The sequence below is a fragment of the Seriola lalandi genome, unplaced genomic scaffold (assembly GCF_002814215.2).
Source record: "Seriola lalandi dorsalis isolate HSWRI2012SDOR001 ecotype SW California unplaced genomic scaffold, Sedor1 jcf7180002054065, whole genome shotgun sequence".
Taxonomy (NCBI): Eukaryota; Metazoa; Chordata; class Actinopteri; order Carangiformes; family Carangidae; genus Seriola; species Seriola lalandi.
This window is the reverse complement of record NW_019524618.1, coordinates 1,789-20,265: the sequence shown is the minus strand read 5'-3', so window position 1 is coordinate 20,265 and position 18,477 is coordinate 1,789. Positions and strand designations below refer to the sequence as shown.

General features: G+C 40.6%; 3 protein-coding genes across 3 annotated transcripts; 2 read left to right on the top strand and 1 right to left on the bottom strand.

Moving 5' to 3' along the window:
* The first annotated feature begins 522 nt into the window (after positions 1-522).
* LOC111652817 (cytosolic 5'-nucleotidase 3) lies at positions 523-4,343 on the top strand. Its single transcript, XM_023403192.2, has 9 exons — positions 523-650; positions 1,043-1,141; positions 1,233-1,302; positions 1,384-1,430; positions 2,206-2,291; positions 2,380-2,469; positions 2,548-2,710; positions 2,798-2,998; positions 3,170-4,343. The coding sequence occupies exons 1-9, from the start codon at positions 648-650 to the stop codon at positions 3,278-3,280; spliced, it is 870 nt and encodes a 289-aa protein (XP_023258960.1). The 5' UTR covers positions 523-647; the 3' UTR covers positions 3,281-4,343.
* A 107-nt stretch (positions 4,344-4,450) lies between these two features.
* On the bottom strand, positions 4,451-8,995 carry fkbp10a (FKBP prolyl isomerase 10a). Its single transcript, XM_023403191.2, has 10 exons — positions 8,730-8,995; positions 7,895-8,040; positions 7,625-7,814; positions 7,372-7,517; positions 6,508-6,697; positions 6,281-6,426; positions 5,984-6,173; positions 5,586-5,728; positions 5,330-5,493; positions 4,451-5,209 (listed from the first exon to the last, which is right to left on the bottom strand). The coding sequence occupies exons 1-10, from the start codon at positions 8,924-8,926 to the stop codon at positions 5,033-5,035; spliced, it is 1,689 nt and encodes a 562-aa protein (XP_023258959.1). The 5' UTR covers positions 8,927-8,995; the 3' UTR covers positions 4,451-5,032.
* Positions 8,996-11,231: 2,236 nt separating this feature from the next.
* On the top strand, positions 11,232-17,014 carry p3h4 (prolyl 3-hydroxylase family member 4 (inactive)). Its single transcript, XM_023403179.2, has 7 exons — positions 11,232-11,766; positions 12,766-12,915; positions 13,006-13,177; positions 13,283-13,411; positions 13,503-13,648; positions 14,145-14,228; positions 16,404-17,014. The coding sequence occupies exons 1-7, from the start codon at positions 11,323-11,325 to the stop codon at positions 16,551-16,553; spliced, it is 1,275 nt and encodes a 424-aa protein (XP_023258947.1). The 5' UTR covers positions 11,232-11,322; the 3' UTR covers positions 16,554-17,014.
* Positions 17,015-18,477: the final 1,463 nt, after the last annotated feature.

The following is an 18,477-nucleotide window of genomic DNA, read 5'->3' as shown; positions in this document are numbered from 1 at the left end:
CGCAACGGTTAAATTGATTAGTCTCACAGTTGTGACGGTTATAATGATGGGCTAGTTAGTGGTATTGACTTTCGTGATTGGATTTTTTGATTCATTTAAAATGTATGTATGACCGAGAGTTTTGGCTCACCTTTGTAAACAGGGCTTTTTTGTTCCCTTCAGTAATATTTCATCGTCCTGAGAAACCTCGGGTAAGGGATGGGGTGGAACCCTAAATCAGTGCCTTTGCCTCAGGGGGAAGAGTACACACCGTCCCACCTTGAAGTTATGCAAGTAGTGGTGCTGCCTTCACAAATTTCTCATAAGCTCGTAATTGTAAAAATACCAGACAAAATGAAGCCCTTTAGACCAGAGAACATATGTCACCTACATTATGTTTATTTTCTCGTCATAATTTATGAAGACGGCTCCCATACATGGTCTACAGTCACTTGAATGTCGTGGACTAGCACTCTTTAACGCTTAATTTTACTATTTAGTCCGACTTCTGAAAATCCCGACGCTTAACGACTGTACCTGAAGGCAGCAGAACGGCAACATAGAAGATTCTGTCGTGTACATAGCAACATTACACACCAACGAATATCAACTGTTGACACGCTGTTTGTCAAAATAACCTTTACGGATCGGCAACAAATTTCAAGAAAATGGTGATTTTATTCAGCATGTTTTCGGCGGAATGTCTAACACCAAAAAGGATGCATCCCACACCAGCGTACTTGCTTACTAGCCAGCTAAACTGGGTTAACAAACTACAGTGTCGTAAGCTAACGGTCTTCTCTTTGTTAGCTAGCTAAACCGTGTCAGTAAATGACAACATAAACTGGTTATTATTACGGCTATAGAGTCAGTGTTTTAGCATTTGGAAATGTTGTGTGGACAGGGAGTAGCAAGCTAAATAGTGTGCTATTCAATTTGGTGCTAGCACCTTACTGGTTAGCTAACTATGCTTCCTCCTTATTGCCTAAACAAACAACTCCAACGAGACATAATCACTCTGTGTCTCTCTCATTGACACTCTTAACGTATTTTCTCATCTAAGATCCCGGAGCTGTCCAACCCCTCGGTGTGTATGAGGGACCCTGAGAGGGTACACGAGATCCTACAGTCCATGGCGAAATCTGGCTCCAACACCGTCCAGGTAAACTACACCCTGTTGGCAGCTCTCATAAACAGAATCGGCCAAAATGAAAAATACTAGATGTTTGTGTTCATATTCTTTTCTGCTCCAGGTGATCTCAGACTTTGACATGACCCTAACAAGATTTGCACACAATGGCAAAAGGTGCCCCACGTGTCACAGTAAGCCCAGCTGTTTGTCATGCATATAAAGGTTGTTTTTGGCTAAACTTTTTTTCACGCGTGTGTGTGTTTTATTTTCAGATATACTTGACAACAGCAAACTTATCTCTGATGACTGCAAAGAGCAGGTAAGAAAGATGCGTCAGTGCAAAAGTAGATTTTCCTTTGGTTGGACTAACATTAATTAAATTTGCACAAAACATAGTAGCATCGCTATATAATCATTTATCTTATAGTATGGCAAATCTTAAATTCTAGTTATTTTCCAGCTTACAATTGGAGTATGTCATGCGTCAGTGCAAAATAGCATGCGATTGAAACAGTCTCCAGTTCAAGAATGCAAAATTATCATGTTGTGGAGTATATTTCAATCCACATGTAAACCACTGCATACATATAACTTATATGTAATGTATTTAACATTCATGAACATGTAATGATTTATTGCGAAAATATCTCACTTATACTTTTGTTTGATATCATTCATTCAGTATTTTACATTTATTGTCTGCCCTCTAGTGGGCAATAGGGGGAATGGAAACGTATGACAAAATCAACCATGATCTGTGACTTGCATTTATTTATTAGTAAAGCAAATAATTTAAGTGCCCTCTTGCTGTTAAATCAGACCTTTTCTTAATGTTTTTTTGTATCTGCAATGTGGCATATTTTTCAATAAGAAGATTTCAAAGAGATAGTCTGGACCATGTTACTATTGTAACTACAGATTAAATAAAATGGATATAGGAGAAAAAATATAATCCGTGAAATGCACCCTAATGGTTTCTCTGTGAAGGCCTGTGATATAATATGACAGAAAACTTTCTCTTCCTGGGTGAAATTTGGCCATCTTTTCTGAACATCTAAGCCACAGTTCACTGAATATTGTGCTGTCTCTCTTAGCTGAAGGAACTACTCAACACATACTACCCCATAGAGATCGATTCTTCACGGTCAATAGATGAGAAGTTGCCTCTAATGGTGGAGTGGTGAGTATTTAATACACCTTTTCTTGAAAATATGATACTTTGCACTTTCATGTGTCCATAAAACTGCTCTGCTTATTATTTCTGACAGGTGGACTAAAGCCCATGAACTACTGGTACAGCAGAAGATCAGAAAAGACCTGCTGGCCAAAGTGGTACAGGAGTCTGATGCCATGCTCAGGTCAGAAAGTCTATTTTGTGATTTTTAATTCAAAAAAATTATAAAATGGCCTCTAGAACTGACTTGATATTTTTACAGAGAGGGCTACCAGCTCTTCTTTGACCACCTGCATGAGCACAGCATCCCTCTGCTCATCTTCTCTGCTGGGATAGGAGACGTCCTGGAGGAGGTGATCCGCCAGGCTGGGGTCTTCCACCCCAACGTCAAAGTCTTCTCCAACTACATGGACTTTGATGAGTGTGTGAGTAGCCACACCACAAACATACCTCAATTTGAGCCCCACAGCAGGGATAAGGTGATGGACACGTGCCTTGATTTGCTTAAACAGGGAGTACTGAGGGCCTTCAAGGGAGAGCTGATCCACATCTACAATAAAAGGGAAGGTGCTTTGCTCAACACTGGCCATTTCCAGGAGTTGCGGGCACGACCTAACGTATTACTGATGGGGGACTCTCTGGGAGATCTGACCATGGCTGACGGGGTGCAGCAGATGGAGAACATCCTCAAAATCGGATTCCTCAATGACAAGGTAAATAAAAAGCACACCTTCACACGTTCATCAAAATGACTGGATAGCAATATTTAGTACCTGCCACCCTAAGATGAAGGTTAAGTTGAAAATATTCACTGACTCAAACATTTTACCACAGTAAAGTCATATTCTGACATTTTAGTACACACCTCTGATCTGTTTTTTCAGGTGGAGGAGAGGAAGCAGTCATACTTGGACTCATATGACATTGTGTTGGTAAAAGATGAAACCTTGGAAGTCCCCAATGCTGTACTGCTCTACCTCACTGGCAATAAGTGAACTGAGAATTGACTGTTTAAGGTTCACTTGCCACTCTGGTGCTATAAACTGAAGAGGCCCATCTTCAGAACGTTATTGATAACCAACTAAGAATGTTTAGAGTATTTTTTTTAATTTCTACTAAAAAGATACACACTTTTGTGAATGAGTCCAGGTTAGCACAGCTGCAGCTCACAAACACCATGTCACTCTTTCATATCCATGTTCATGGGCCTTCTTCTCATGTTAATGGTTAAACTGTTTTTGGACCATACTGTATATGATGGAAGCCAGATTTGCACTGTCTACCTGTGTGCAGCATGTAAGTGTGTGTTAGTGTGTTTTAGTGTGTTTATTTTAAATTTTTTTGGGAGACAATTGTCAGACGTTTCTGGTACTCATATAAAAAATATACTGATAAAGGGAAAGAAAATTGCACGTCAATGGCAGCGCTTGACATTTGGTTTGAAACTGATTTCCAGCCTCTTACTACAAAACAATTTTCCAGCTAATTTTAACCTGAAACCAAATACTTTTAAAAATCATTTTCCATGTTTTACCTTGGTGTAGTTTTTCAGTTTCTTGCCATATTGTCAAGCTCACAATACATTTTGTGTTTTCCGTTAAAGCTATTGTTTTTCTTATGACACGACTGTAATAGTAAGTGTTGCACAGACAGCTGTCTGTGCAACACTTAAAATAAATAGGTGAGCAGAGATAAAAATATCTAGATCTTTTTTTAAGATCCAAGTTCACTAATGATCTGTAAGAGTAACTGCTACCTCAGAAGTTTTCTGGTATTTGCAAGAAAAATAAAACTTATTTAGATTTTTTTGTTTGTTTTTTAAACTTTAGATACTTTAATTTCTAGGTTCCTTCAGGAGTTTGTTACTTTCTGCACTGCCACAACAAAAGTTTCTAAAAACCTTTTAACTAAATAGAATATCCAAGAATGACAGATTTTTTTTTTCTGTCATTTGTGGACTGTGTGCCACATGCAGCAAGTCATGATTTTTTTAATGTCCAAACTCATTTACTTTTAAAATGTTACAACTTGTATGAAATAAAATTCAGTGTCATCTTGTCTGAGCTTCATGTTTCCTTAAAAAACAGGTCACTAAGTGAAAATCTGCCAAAGAAGTTTACTGGTACAGTGCATGTATGTGCACGAACAGGGTGGAAGGAAGAAAGTTGATGTTGTCTCTTATTTTATTATAAAACAGTTTATTTTATGTTTCACAACACAATCTGTAATATAATTTTCTATGATAGATTTTCTGTTATAGTACAAACCTGCCACTCCCAAACTGTACAACCAGTGGTTTTTCATTTGTCTATCAAGAGACGGGTGTGAGGCACGACAACAACTCTGCATTTGACTCATTTATATAAAATGATATAGTCTGGAGGATGGGCCCTGCCCAAATGTTTGTAAGGTAGTTTGATGTAAATGCTTAAATCTGCCTTTCTTTTGAGGGGAATATATTTTCTTTACAGATATTATTTATTTCTTTCACAGTTTCAAACACCTGTTTCCTGTGCACAACATACTGACCCTCAGATACAGATGTTCTCTTGTGCTGTCGATGTGGTTCTGCAGTGGGGTGAGATGTCATTAATGCATTTTAAAACAATCTAGCAAAGTGTCTGACTGCCTTAAATAAAAGCTCTCAATATTTGAAACATTTTCAAAATAGTGGCATGACAGTTGCTAAGACGACAGTATTACCCCAGACAGTAAATGACCACCACTGAAATACTCTATGTCCCTTTTTACAACTCATCTCGTATCACTTGTTCAGATTCCTCATCCATCTCATCTTCCACAATCTTCCCATCTTGATTGCGGTCCTGGTTATTGAACATGTCCTTAATGATGCTGTCGGCATCCACCCCTGGCCGCAGACGGCCTTTGCCCTCTTTAACTTGGATCATGATGAAGGATGAAAACTGAAGAAAATACAGGAGATAGTATTGCACTGTTAAAAAGAAATTTCCCTGCTTATACCCAGGCTGTTTTTATTTTGTTTTTGTTTTTTTACTTGGATTGAACCTAACTTGTCTCCTTACCTCCTCTAGAGGAACCTCTTTGTCACCATTGAGGTCCATAGCAGGAAAGAGGGGGTCAGGGCCGTCTCCTAGCCACACAAACATGTAGCCTTCAGGCACTCCCTTCTGCAGCTCCACCAGCTCCAGCTCAAAGAAGAGCACAGCACTCCTGGGGACTCCTCCAGCTGGAGACACCAAGACGCAGAAGAGAACACGAGTCAGGGTGAAAAAAAAAAAGTGTGTGCAGGGTGTGATCTGCGCTGCTCCAATGACTGACCTCCATTTTCACCGTGCCCCCAGTGAGGAGGGATGACCACCTCCCTCCTTTCACCCACGCACATGCCGCTCAAACCTTCCTCCAGACCCAGGATCACCATTTTTGCTCCAAGAGTCGTGGTAGAGGGCGAGTTGTACTGATCCCTGGAGTGACAGATAACATGTTACCACTCTAAACAGAAGGAACCAAAACAAATTAAAACTAAATCAAAATTTTCTATGTAACAAAACCTCGAGCCATGCAAGCATACGTGCTGTTGTCATGGATATGGAAATGGTATCAAATCTGCAGTTCCAGGGCCACTGAAATCTGTCGTACAAGGAGCCAGCAATGATTACATGCATGAACCAGGAGGAGGAGGATGCAGTGAAGCAGAGTGAACAGCAGAGGGGGCTCACGAGGAGTACAGCAGGGTGCCGTCCATCAGGGAGCAATTGTAACGATACTGAATCAGATCGTCTGCTTCACTGGTCACGTTGCATTCCTGGGGCTTGTGGGTAACTTTAACCGCGACCGGATCTTTGGGATTGTGGAAATCAATGACATAAATGTCAAAGACCAGCACAGCAGATCCAGGAATGAGGTCTCCTGCAGCCAATAAATAAACAGGGCAATGTTATAAACACAAACTTAGTGATTTGTTATTCCAATCCAAATGTCTTCTTAATTCTTCTAAATCCATGAATCAAACTCACCAACTCCTTCTTCACCATATGCCAAGTGAGGAGGAATTGTAATCCTCTGTTTCTCTCCTATGCACAGCCCCTGCAGTGCTTTGTCCATCCCTCGGATCACATATCCCATCCCGATGTAAGTGTTATAGGTGCTATTTCGCTGGTAGCTGTCAAGGGAAGAGTGACAGTCAGAGTTCTTTTTTTTTGTACTTTATTGCTCTCGGAGAATGGAGAAGTCTCAGGTTTACCTCGAGTCGAAAGCCGTGCCGTCCTGGAAGGTACCGTTGTAGTGGTAGCGGATGTAATCTCCGGTCACCGTCCTGCGGGTGCAGCCTTTAGGCACTTCCTTCACCTCCACAATCAGGTCATCCTTGGGGTTGAACACATCAATCAGCAGCACCTCAAACACCAGTGTGGCCTGAGGAGGGACCAGAGTTCCTGTTGGGGGAAAAAACTAATACTTGCAGTGTGCCTACAAATCACAGTTGCAGGTCCATACTTGTCAAATATGCTTTCCATTATTGCTCACCCAGTTTTAACATTAGTGTCCTATCTTCCAGGCAGACCTTTTTATCCATATTATTGTGGTATGAAACTTTCAAGTTGTATCTACATCACACATACAGTATATAGAAGGAGAATGTCGATCAACAGGCTGAGCCTCAGTTTCACACATTCACCTTTCATTGCTCTCAACTACAGTGCCATGAAACAATACTTACAGTATAGTAAGGCATTAAACCCACTAATAAACTACTGTGCATGTCTTTGGACTGCAAGAGGAAACCGGAGTATTCGGAGAGAACCCACGCAGGCACAGGGACAACATGCAAACTCCACACAGAAAGGTCTCAGGCCCGTGATTCGAACCCAGAACCTCCTCACTATAAAGCAACTCTAACCACTGCTCAACCGTGTCACCTCACAGGTAACTCGTTCTATAGTAAGTCATAATTACAACATAGTATGGCAAGGCATATAAACGTCATAGTACAATAAGCCATAAAAGGTCATAGTAGAAAGTCATGAAAAGGTCATAGTATTCATGCTGACATTTTCTGCTAAGTTAAACATGTTTGTACACAAGCCACCACCATGTCATTATTTAGTACCAGAGCCGTTCTCTCCATACGCCAGGAAGGGCGGGACGATGACGATCCGTCTCTCTCCAACACACATGCCCATGAGACCCTCGTCCATGCCTTTGATGAGGTCACCCTGTCCCAAGTAGGTGTCATAGGTTGTATTCCTCGAGTAGCTATATTAAACACAGTTCAAAGTTGTTGAAAAGCACAGAAACAGTCAGGAGATACTTTTAAGTTCCTGCAATAAACAACCTGCAGCCTCAGTGGTGTTTGGTCTCACCTGGAGTCAAAGGCTTCACCAGACAGCAGGGTGCCGTTATAGTGGTAACGGACAAAATCTGATGCCACAGTGGTCCGTTTGCAACCTGCAGGTTTGTTGATCGTGCGGATCTGGACCTTGTCCTCAGCGTTCCATATGTCCAGCAGCAGAACATCATACACCAACACAGCATCAGCAGGAATTACACCACCTGTCAGACAAGCAGCACAAATTGTCATAAACCTGCACAGATCATGTCACTAATAAAGTGCAGAGAGAGTTTCATCACACCTGTTCCTATGCTTCCGTAGGCCAAGTGTGGGGGGACTGTGATTCTCCTACGTTCGTTCACGCACATGCCCTGGAGACCGCGGTCCATCCCTGTGATGAGTCTGCCCAGGCCCACCTGGCTGATGAAGGCTTTGCCTCGGTCATGACTGTAGACAGAAAGGGAGAGGTAAATGAGAATCAATGGCACCGACCACAGGTAGAAATGTCAAAACAGTATGTAATTAGGGAAAATTATGCCAATATTTTGTAGTGCTATAAAGTCAGCATCCAATGCTCCATCCACAATCAGCAATATTATTTAAAGGGACTCTCTCGGCTCAATTATGATTAGTTATTTTAACAATTTTGAAAACCTAGAGGGTTGTTTGAAATATCCACCACCTTAACAAAAAAAACTCACGCTTTGTGTACCAACAGGATACTCGATCACAGCAAGAACAAAACTCGTGCATTTGTATTACAGTTTTTACATAGCTAACACATAGCTAAGAAACTGTTACACATAAGAGACCATGTGGCTGACACGTCTGAAGGTATCACAGCTGTAGTCAGTTGTTTCTGAGCCTTGAAAATGGTTGTGAGTCACATTCCTTCTGTTTACCACAGTGTCTCCATGATACTAAACAACATACTTTGCAGTTTGCAATATGCACTGCATAGCAACCATTCTGTAAGAGCTAAACATGCTATTTGAAGCTATATTTTTCATGTGAAGTAAACTCGTTCTTGACTTTACACATAAAGTTTAACTTTCTCGTACAAAAGACTTTAAAGCTATAAATGAACGCAGTTGAAAGTAACTGACATACAAAAGTGCATTTCGCTGTAACTTCACCTGGAGTCAAACTTCTGCCCGTCTGCAAAGAAAGTACCGTTGAAATGATAACGGATAAAATCTTCTGTTTGCACCTCTCGGGGACAAACTTTCGGTATTTCGTACCGATCGACAACAACGTCCACTAAAGGTCCGGGATTACATTTCACAGTGACTACATGAAGGAAAAATAAAACGGACATTATCATCAAATCCATCTGGAAAGTTATGACAATAACTGCGGAAGCTCGCGCAGTCTGCCAGCTGGGTGATGCGGCTGGAGTGGAGAGAGAAGTACCGCAAGAAATTTGGGACATTCAGGTTAAATCAAGTGTGCTGGAATAAGATAAACTTCCGGTTACAGATTACAAAATAAATGCCTTTTCAAAGAACTTGGAATATGAAAAAAATGGACTATTAAGCCAATATGGTGAGGAAATGAATGAATTAATAAATATTTGCTGAGCACATCCAAGTGATATTTTTTGTATAGGGGTAATCATCTTGAAGGTCCAATTGAGGACTGCTAAAAATGGGTGAGACTTGTGTTAAAGCTGCAGACATACTGAATTTAATGTATTTTTTTATATTACACATTTAGGGTCAGGAGCCTAAAACAGTGTTTCTCATCCTTTTCTGGTGCATGACTTTTATTTTATAAACAAAATAAAAGAGAGATACTGAAGACAATACACCAACACCAATAGTAGCTATAAAGATGAATGAGACAAACAATTGTCAAAAATAAGGTGAGGAATAGCAGTAGTATCTTAAAATATGATTATCTATGTTCTCAAAGTTATCAGGGATAATAGTATGGATGCAGCACTTGAAACATTTTCAGCAGCATGGAGAGGCTGTGTGTTCTTGACAATAGAATGGAATATATTAAACAAATTTAGTCGGGGTATTAATCGACCCCACATATGTTTGTCATCCTAAGCTCTGAGTAGAAATTTGACAAAAGTCACAAGCACAAGCAGACATTACTTAAATAGACATCTGATGTAATGTATTTATGTCATAGAATTAATATTTCTATAACTGAAAGGATTATGCTTTTAATTTGTGCTTTTACTTCCGGCTCTCGCTGGCTCACTTGACGCATCATTCAGGCCATTCACTCCAGAGAGCAGGAGGAGGAGGAGGAGTGGCCCCCGGGCACCCACCCACTTTTTAATGGATTCTGCAAACGTGTAATGCTTGGCCCAGAGGCCTGGCTCCATGATTTCACTCACGTATGAGGTGAAATTATAAGGTGCCTCACCATAATCTTTAGTTATCCTTTGGAGTCACAGTTTAGTATGCATCCCCTTTCGCACTCTACATTTTAAACAGGGATTACACGGAGAAGTGCTTCTGAACACATCTATCTGCCTCAGAAAACAGGCTCTGGGTCCTAATAACCATCAGACTAAAACTTCTACCAGAAAAGCCTGCAGCCTCCAACATAATGAATATGAAATGTTGTTAAGAGTCCGATATTAGAGATTAGATTTGCCCAGAAGTGATGGATTTTTAAACTCACTGACACGTCTCAGCTTGTCAGTTTTCTTGGAATGCACAAATTATAACCAGACTGGAAATACAAGCGCTTTTCAGACAACCACTACATTTTATAAATTTATTATCTGCCTATAGTTTGAGGGCTGGAAGCAAAAATGTTCAAATTGTCAAAACAAAACAAAAGAAAACACAAAACAATAAGAAATAGATCCCTATTTCGGTGATACATTTTGGTTCATGGGTCCGTTGGGTGTTATGACCATGGTGGAAAACACTGAGGTAAACTGGACCCTCTTTCTTCAGGTCCAGACTCAGACTGTGACGCCTGTGTCAAGCGTGCAGCAGTTAGCGCTATTTATGCCGGAAGTACGGACTTCTGACTTCAAAGTAATTGTTGAGTTGCGTTTGTCAGCTATAAAGCTGCAGAGCCACTTGCACAGTTGATTCATCTTCTCAGTTTGATTTTTTTTTATAAATGAAAAGAAGTTAAAAGTTGTCAGAGCCTGTAGTTTTAGTTAAACTTATCTGCAATCATAAAATATTAATATACAAGGAAAGCAAGAATCTAGGCATTTCCTGATGTGCTTGATCCTGATATGTGCAAATGTCTTTCCTACCATTTAGTCCAGGCTCCTGTATGTATACATCACACCTCTTTCCTCTTTCATTACTGGGCTCAAAATATTTTACGACGGTATAGTAGTGCTGATGTATTCATCACAAACACACGTGTGCATTTATTATGGTCAAACATGTGATAATGCATTTAATTTAAGTGAGACGCAGACATGATGTTCCCTGAGATGAATTGCCTTTCTCGACCAAGTGCTCGGATTTTGTTGCAATGGGCGTGCAGAAAAGCTACAGCGACTAAAAGCAATACAGCACAGATTACAGTTTTAATCATTGACTGTACCGATAAATGCGTGAGCGAGTGTGGCTTTTATTTTGAAAGTCGTGACCAGAAGATCTTATTTTCTGCATCCAGCTCAACACGGCTTTCCACAGCCTACGTGCAGACAGACATGAGCAATCCCTGGTAAAGAAAGAGGAAGCTTCCTGATCCATTCAAAACAAGAACAGACTCCTGCTGGAGCCGGCGGAGGCGATGATGCTCCTGAAAAGCTTGTGCCTGGCCTTTCTCATCCCGGTCCTGGTGGAGGCTCAGTATGAGAAGTACAGCTTTAAAAGTTTCCCTCAGAAGGACATCATGCCACTGGAGTCTGCGTACGGCTACGCGCTGGAGCAGTACGGGGCGCAGAACTGGCGAGAGAGCATCAAGTTCCTGGAGCTCAGCCTGCGGCTCCACCGGCTGCTGCGGGACAGCGAGGCTTTCTGCAGCCGCAACTGCAGCTCCGTCAGCCGGGACAACGACACCCTGTTCGCCGACAGCACCCTCCGCGTCGTGCGCCACATCCTTCTGAGAGCTGCGTGCCTTAAAAAATGCAAGGCGGGGTTCCCAGTCTTTAATCTCGCATACCCACGGAGGGATTTACTGGAAGATTTCGACAAAAGGATACCGTATCGGTACATACAGTATGCGTACTACCAGGTGAGAGCGAAGCCTTCATGTGTGGAGTGTTGTGCCCAAGAGTGGGATGCAAAATAAATGTAGGCCCAACACTGAAGTCTAAGCTGACACCAGATACTGAAACAAACCTCAAAGTGGAACAGATAGAAACGTAATAAAGTTATTGTAGGACATGTAATGGCGACTTGCCCGTTATAAAACCAATTTGCGAATGAGAAAAACACAGGAACATACTGTTTGCGTGGGTTTAGCGTTGCCATTATTATGGGTAATCACTCCACTAAATTTGTGTGCAGTCGTTTCCTTGAGGCAGATCGACTGTTTGACTTAGCGAAGGGAAATTTCTCTCCCTCGACATGTGGAGTTTAGATCCTCAGCTGCTTGGTTGCGCCCTCCTGCCGACTGAGCAGGAGTTGAGCATGTGCCACGTCTCTTCCAGTGTTCCCCCGAAACAATCCCCTTATTCTCCTCTGTCAGACACACAGTGATGAGGACTGGAGGTGTGCTCACCAGGCAAACACACTCATTTCGCTCGTCTGAAAACTTGTGCGTAAAATACATTTTGGTCACATCTATCGTGTGGTAATCTCCAGGTTATTCTGGCTGCACAAGATTAAAACTAATCAAGTTTTTCAAGTGTTTCTGTGTTGTTGACACTCACCACTTCAAAACGTTGTGTGAAACCTTTAATTACCTACTGTGTGTGAATTATGACGTTACACCATTAAGATCAGCATCAAAAGGTTCTTTAAGGAGAGAGGGGACTGTGTTTAACTGGAAGTTCATTCCGTCCTTTAGGCCATGTTTATTTTCTTTACCTCTTATTTATTTCACATAAATTGAATATGGCACTGTGTCAGCCTATAACCAAGAAGCCTGACATCTCCATCTGTTAGTAATTGTTGCGGTGAAGGGGTCAGAGGTCATTTTTTCCAGTGAGCAGAGACTGTCTGATATTTTCAGAAAACACTATCCAGTCAAGCTGCGCTCTCCATTTTAACACTGTCTGTTGGTACACAGCTCAATAATGTGGAGAAGGCTGTGGCAGCAGCACACACCTTCCTGAAGAAGAACCCAACTGACCCGTATTTGACCAAGAACATGAACTACTACAAGACGCTGTTCGACGTTGAGGAGTATCTCATCGACCACGAGGAGCAGCCGTATGAGGTTGGTACCTTAACGTTGCCTTTGTTCTACAGTTAAAGATGTGCTATTGAAATTCAGCCTCATCATGTAACATCTATCTTTGTGATCCAGAGTGTGTTCCTGAAGAGTGTGACGCTCTACAACAGCGGAGACTTCAGCGCCAGCGCCCGGCACATGGAGCAGGCCATCACGCAGTACTTTGAAATATACAGCCTCTGCTTAGCAGGCTGCGAGGGCTCATACGAGATCTTGGAGTTCAAGGACTTCTACCCCACACTGGCAGGTGAGTAGAAAGCAGTTTGACGGAAGCTGCAGTTCATCCTGTTATGTATAAGAAAATAATATGTTGGGGTTTTTTCGCGTGGTTTCTCCTCCCTGCTTCCCTCAGATCTCTACACTGATGTGCTGAAATGTAAGGTGAAATTTGAGGAGCACCTGACACCCAGCGTTGGAGGCTTCTTTGTGGAGAAATTTGTCGCCACCATGTATCACTACCTCCAGTTTTCCTATTATAAATGTAAGCGATTTGACAGTGACTCTGGAGGATTTTGAGAGGATGTTGTGTGATGCGTTTGAGTGACTTAGATCGTTCTGCTGTTCCTTTGCAGTGAATGATGTGAAGAATGCTGCTCCGTGTGCAGCCAGTTACATGCTGTTTGACTCCAAAGACCAGGTGATGTTGCAAAATGTAGCGTACTATCGTTTCTACCGGGAGCAGTGGGGCCTGGAGGAAAAAGACTTTCAGCCTCGGCCCGTGAGTGAAAACTTCATTACCTTTCATCCATCTGTACTTCCAGGTCTCTGGTGGTTGAACCAGGCTCATCTGACGTAGTTTGGATTGTTTAGAGGCAGCAGAAAGTGTCAGCAAAATTCACACTGGCTATAATAAACCAAAGCAGAAAAATGAAGGCATAAAGTGGTCTTGGCACATAACTTGGTCATAAACACAATCTCAAGGTGGTAATTACAAACCTCATCTGTAAAGACTGTTTTTTTACTCGGTGTAGTTGGCAGCAGCTGCAGTGAACCTGAGCTGGCCCATAAACCTCTTTGCCTTGAAGCAGCTCCAGTTTCAAATACATTTGGTATCGCTGTAAATAATTTAAAGGGAGTAAACAAAATGAAAACAGGCCAAATGGTTGTTGTTGTTGTTGTTGCTGCTCAGTGCAGTAACATAAACCCGCTACAAGTTGTTTTGCTCTCGGATGCTGCTCCGGTCAACTGGAGCTGATGTCACTTTTGTCTTTCAGGAAGCCCTGAGGTATTTTAACGAGACAACCAAACAGAAGGAGATGCTGGAGTTTGCGTTGAACTACCTACAGACAGACGATGAGGTACGTTTCTATTGATGTACGATGCAGATATACAGCTTGGTGGTACTGTGTACACAGCAAACATGCTTTAAGTCCAACTAAATCACATTTAGTTATTTTTTTGCAATCAAATACATTGGCAATTATTTTTTTACTATTACAAGGAAAAAGAATGGGGAAATACCAGAAATGCTCCTTTTCATCTCAGCAGCTGGAGTACTGAGCTGGGCTGCAGTTTTGTTTTGTTTTTGTTTTGGAAGGTTTAAACTGAGTGAAATGAACTGGAAATATCTGAGGAGCAGCCATGATAAGATCTGGTACAGTTCTCTGAATGATAAGAAAAGGAGCTTCAATGCTTCCTATCCTATCTTCTTTAGCATTGGAAACACTGGACCTTCCTTTATGATAGGAAAAGAGAAAATGCCGTCCCACAATTCCTTGCTGCTACATTTAAAGCGACACACATATTGTAGTTTCAGTCTAATTATTGTTTTATTGGCTCTACTTCCTCCACTTGTGTATTCCTTTCATGTTATCTTATTTCAACCTCTCAATCCTGTTAACTTTCTTTTTATGGTTAGGAGAGGAGAGTTAAGAGTTTTTATCGTCCATGTGTAATAAATAAAGTTAGTTTAAAAAAAAAAAAGCGTGTAAAGAGAGTGTAAATGTAGTTGGATTCTCTCTGCATCACGGTTGTATTTTCCTAAATCCTTATAATTCTCCTTCACATCTTGACCTCATGACGTTTTCAGTCGAGGAAAAGTGGTTAAGAAAGGATATTATTTAGACTTTTCCACCGCAGCCTTGTTGTCTGTGTTTGATTGACAGCAGCTGGTATTTGATTGGCTGTATGGGAACAAGGTCTAATCCTGTTGGAGGACTAACTGTGTTCTGAGGAAGTAATGCAAAAAATATTTATGGATTTATCTATAATTATATATATATATATATATATATCTTCGGTTTGTTGACTGAATTTTTTCTCAAAGGAGATGTAATTTACAGAGCAGATTTGAATGCTGTAGCATTTTTAGGGAGCTTATGTCACTTTTTTTAAACTGCAGCCACAAGTGTCAATTATGGAATAATGTTAAAACTTAAAACTTATAGCAACAGTGGCATGAGTAGGGAATAATCCTGAAGTCAGTGTTCGGACTCAGTAATGTCTGCTGTGCATATATCTACCTAAAGTCTGTTAGCAACTGAAAGTTACTGGTCATAACAGACTAAAACTGGCTGTAGCTGCAAAAGCGTTGCGTGCATTGGAACTGAGCAAGGATGTGTTTTATAGTTTATGAATTCAACTTTTTATTTGCAATAGGAAGAATGTGTTCAAAAGTCTTGCTTTAAGAGATTATAACTTTATTATTGCTATAATCTGCCGGTTCGAAAACTAACAAATTCTAGACAGATTAAAAACCCAGTTTGCCTAAATTACAAAGGTGCGTTAGTTGTTTACTTACTCCAAGTGGTATCTAGCTGTGCTGATTTTATTTGATGAGGTTTACAGATATCCATCTCTGAGATTTTTTTTTTAACCGCACAAACAAAATTCCATCAACCTCCATTGTGCCGGGGTGGCGGCAGAGGTTTCAGAGACAGACATCTGAAAACCTCAGCAGATAAAACCCAAACAGTCTGCATGACTAGACAACAACGCTTGACGCTTTAACTCGACTCAACAACAACTGAATTGGCTATTCAAGCTGGAGTTTATGGCCTTGTTTTTCAAAGGAGAAATTTCACATTCTTTATTTTAAGTTTATGAAAGTATCCTAAAGGTATTTGGGGAGATGCATTTTTACCTTGGAGGAGCAGACTAAATGCAAGCTGCTGTTCAGATTATGGGAAGGAGAAGTACACAAGAAAAAAGTCTCCGGGGATGAAAGGGAGAGAAAAAGAGGGTGAGGAAGAGAAAGCAGGAGGGGGGCTGTGTTTTCCGCCAGCAGTGTGTGGTATGTGGCTGGGAGGTGTTGGCCACTGAGGCTGTGCCACATCTATTTAACTCAGGTCAGCCCCTCCCAGCTCAGCATACTGCCTGGACCTGAGAGGGGGGGTTGGTGGAGGGCTGAATAACAGGGAGCACAAGTGACAGATTTATCGGCACAAGCAGGAAAAATAATCAGTTTTGCCATGAAAGTGGAAGTAAGATAATAAAATGGTTGCTTGTCTAACAGTGTTTTGTTTAACTCTCAGGACATGGTAAGTCCAGAAGAAACGGTGGCCTCTCACTCGGAGAACCCTGACGCTGAGTTTGAGGGGATGGGAGACTATGAGGAGTCATTCCTGGCTGAGTGGTGGCAGGAGCCCAAAACTAAGTGGGACGCCGGAGAGGTCGCAGACTGACCTCTGACCTCGTCCATGAACAGAATGCTTCTTCATCCAGCTCCGTCCCACCTGTCATGACAACATACCAAAGAATGTCGGCCTCCCTACAGACGGACTGACACTCCCATCAGTATTTAACAGAAAAACCTCAACTCGCACACAGCTCGTCTCTTCCGCCCAGCTGAAGAATGAAAGGATGAATTCCTCCATCATGTTGATCAAGATCAGAGATTGACATATTCTGTCTTGGCTGTCATCAGCCTTTTAAATCTGTTATTTTTTAAAAATGAGTCACTGGCCTGTATGTCAACACTTGTCAATGACTTTTCTACAGTTTTTATTTACAGTTTTTATTTAATGAAAGCTGAGTGCCTCTGTGCCGTGGTATAAGGAATCTGACATGTAGCTTTCTTATGAAAATGACCAATTGGGTTTTTGTTATTATAATTTGGTCATAATTAAAATAATATTTTAATATACTTATTTTGTTTTTGTCATTCAATATCAACTAGCTCAGTAGGATGCAAAAACATAATTTGATTGAAGTATCTTGAAATGATCAGATAGTTAATTCTGGTAACAATAATTTATTATGGATAAAATGCCAAAAGTTACAGGTTCCAGCTTCTCCACTGTGAGCATTTGCTTTTTTTCTGTTTTATCTCATAAAGTAAATACTTCCAGGTTTTATAGTGATGGTCTAATGATGATTTCCACTGTAATTTAATTAGTGCCACGGGTGCTCAGCTCCAAGGCATCTATTAATATTCTGTTTCGGGTTTATTATTCTTCTGCCAAATTTCAGCGCGTAACTCGTCCCGCAGCTTTGAGAAAACCCCGGTAATATACACATCAAAACGTGCATCTTGATCCCGAAAGGGGTGCTATGACTTTTGATGTTAAAATTCCAATTTTTCCCAAAGTTATTCCCAAAAAACTGTGAATAAATAATGCATTAGAAATGCATTGGAATTTTCTTTAGAAACCCACCTTTTTTCTACAAAATTGCACCTTTTTGCTGAGTCACCCAGCTCTCTCATACCTGCACGTAGAAATGTGATTCAAACTATAAAACGGAGGAAAACTTCTGCTCTCTCAAAAAGACAGGAACTGTTTTTACATAACATGTAAACTTTTCAAACTGTGAGCACTCAAAGGAGGAGTGCAAATCACTTTTTCTTTGAAGTTAGAGTGAAAGCGTCAGTTGGCTAGAGTGCATGAAGCAGTAAAAAATAACCTTTATTTTTATTTTTAACTGGAGTTCACGGCCAAACCATAAAAAGGAGACAAAACGTCACAGTATAGTAAGGCATAAAAATGCCAAAAAACGTCATAGTATAATAAGGCATAAAAATGGCAAAAAACGTCATAGTATAGTCAGGCACAAAACGTCACAGTATAGTAAGGCATAAAAATGCAAAAAACGTCATAGTATAGTCAGGCACAAAACGTCACAGTATAGTAAGGCAAAAAAATGCCAAAAAAAGTCATATTCTAGTAGAGCATAAAAATGGAAAAAAACGTCATAGTATAGTATGGCATAAACTTTCAAAAAGCATCATAGTATAATAAGGCATAAAAATGGCAAAAAACGTCATAGTATAGTCAGGCACAAAACGTCACAGTATAGTAAGGCAAAAAAATGCCAAAAAAGGTCATATTATAGTAGAACATAAAAATGTCAAAAAACGTCATAGTATTGTATGGCATAAAATTTCAAAAAAACATCATAATATAATAAGGCATAAAAATGGCAAAAAACGTCATAGTATAGTATGGCATAAAATTTTAAAAAAACGTCATAGTATAATAAGGCATAAAAATGGCAAAAAACGTCATAGTATTGTATGGCATAACATTTCAAAAAAACGTCATAATATAGTCAGGCACAAAACGTCACAGTATAGTAAGGCAAAAAAATGCCAAAAAAAGTCATATTCTA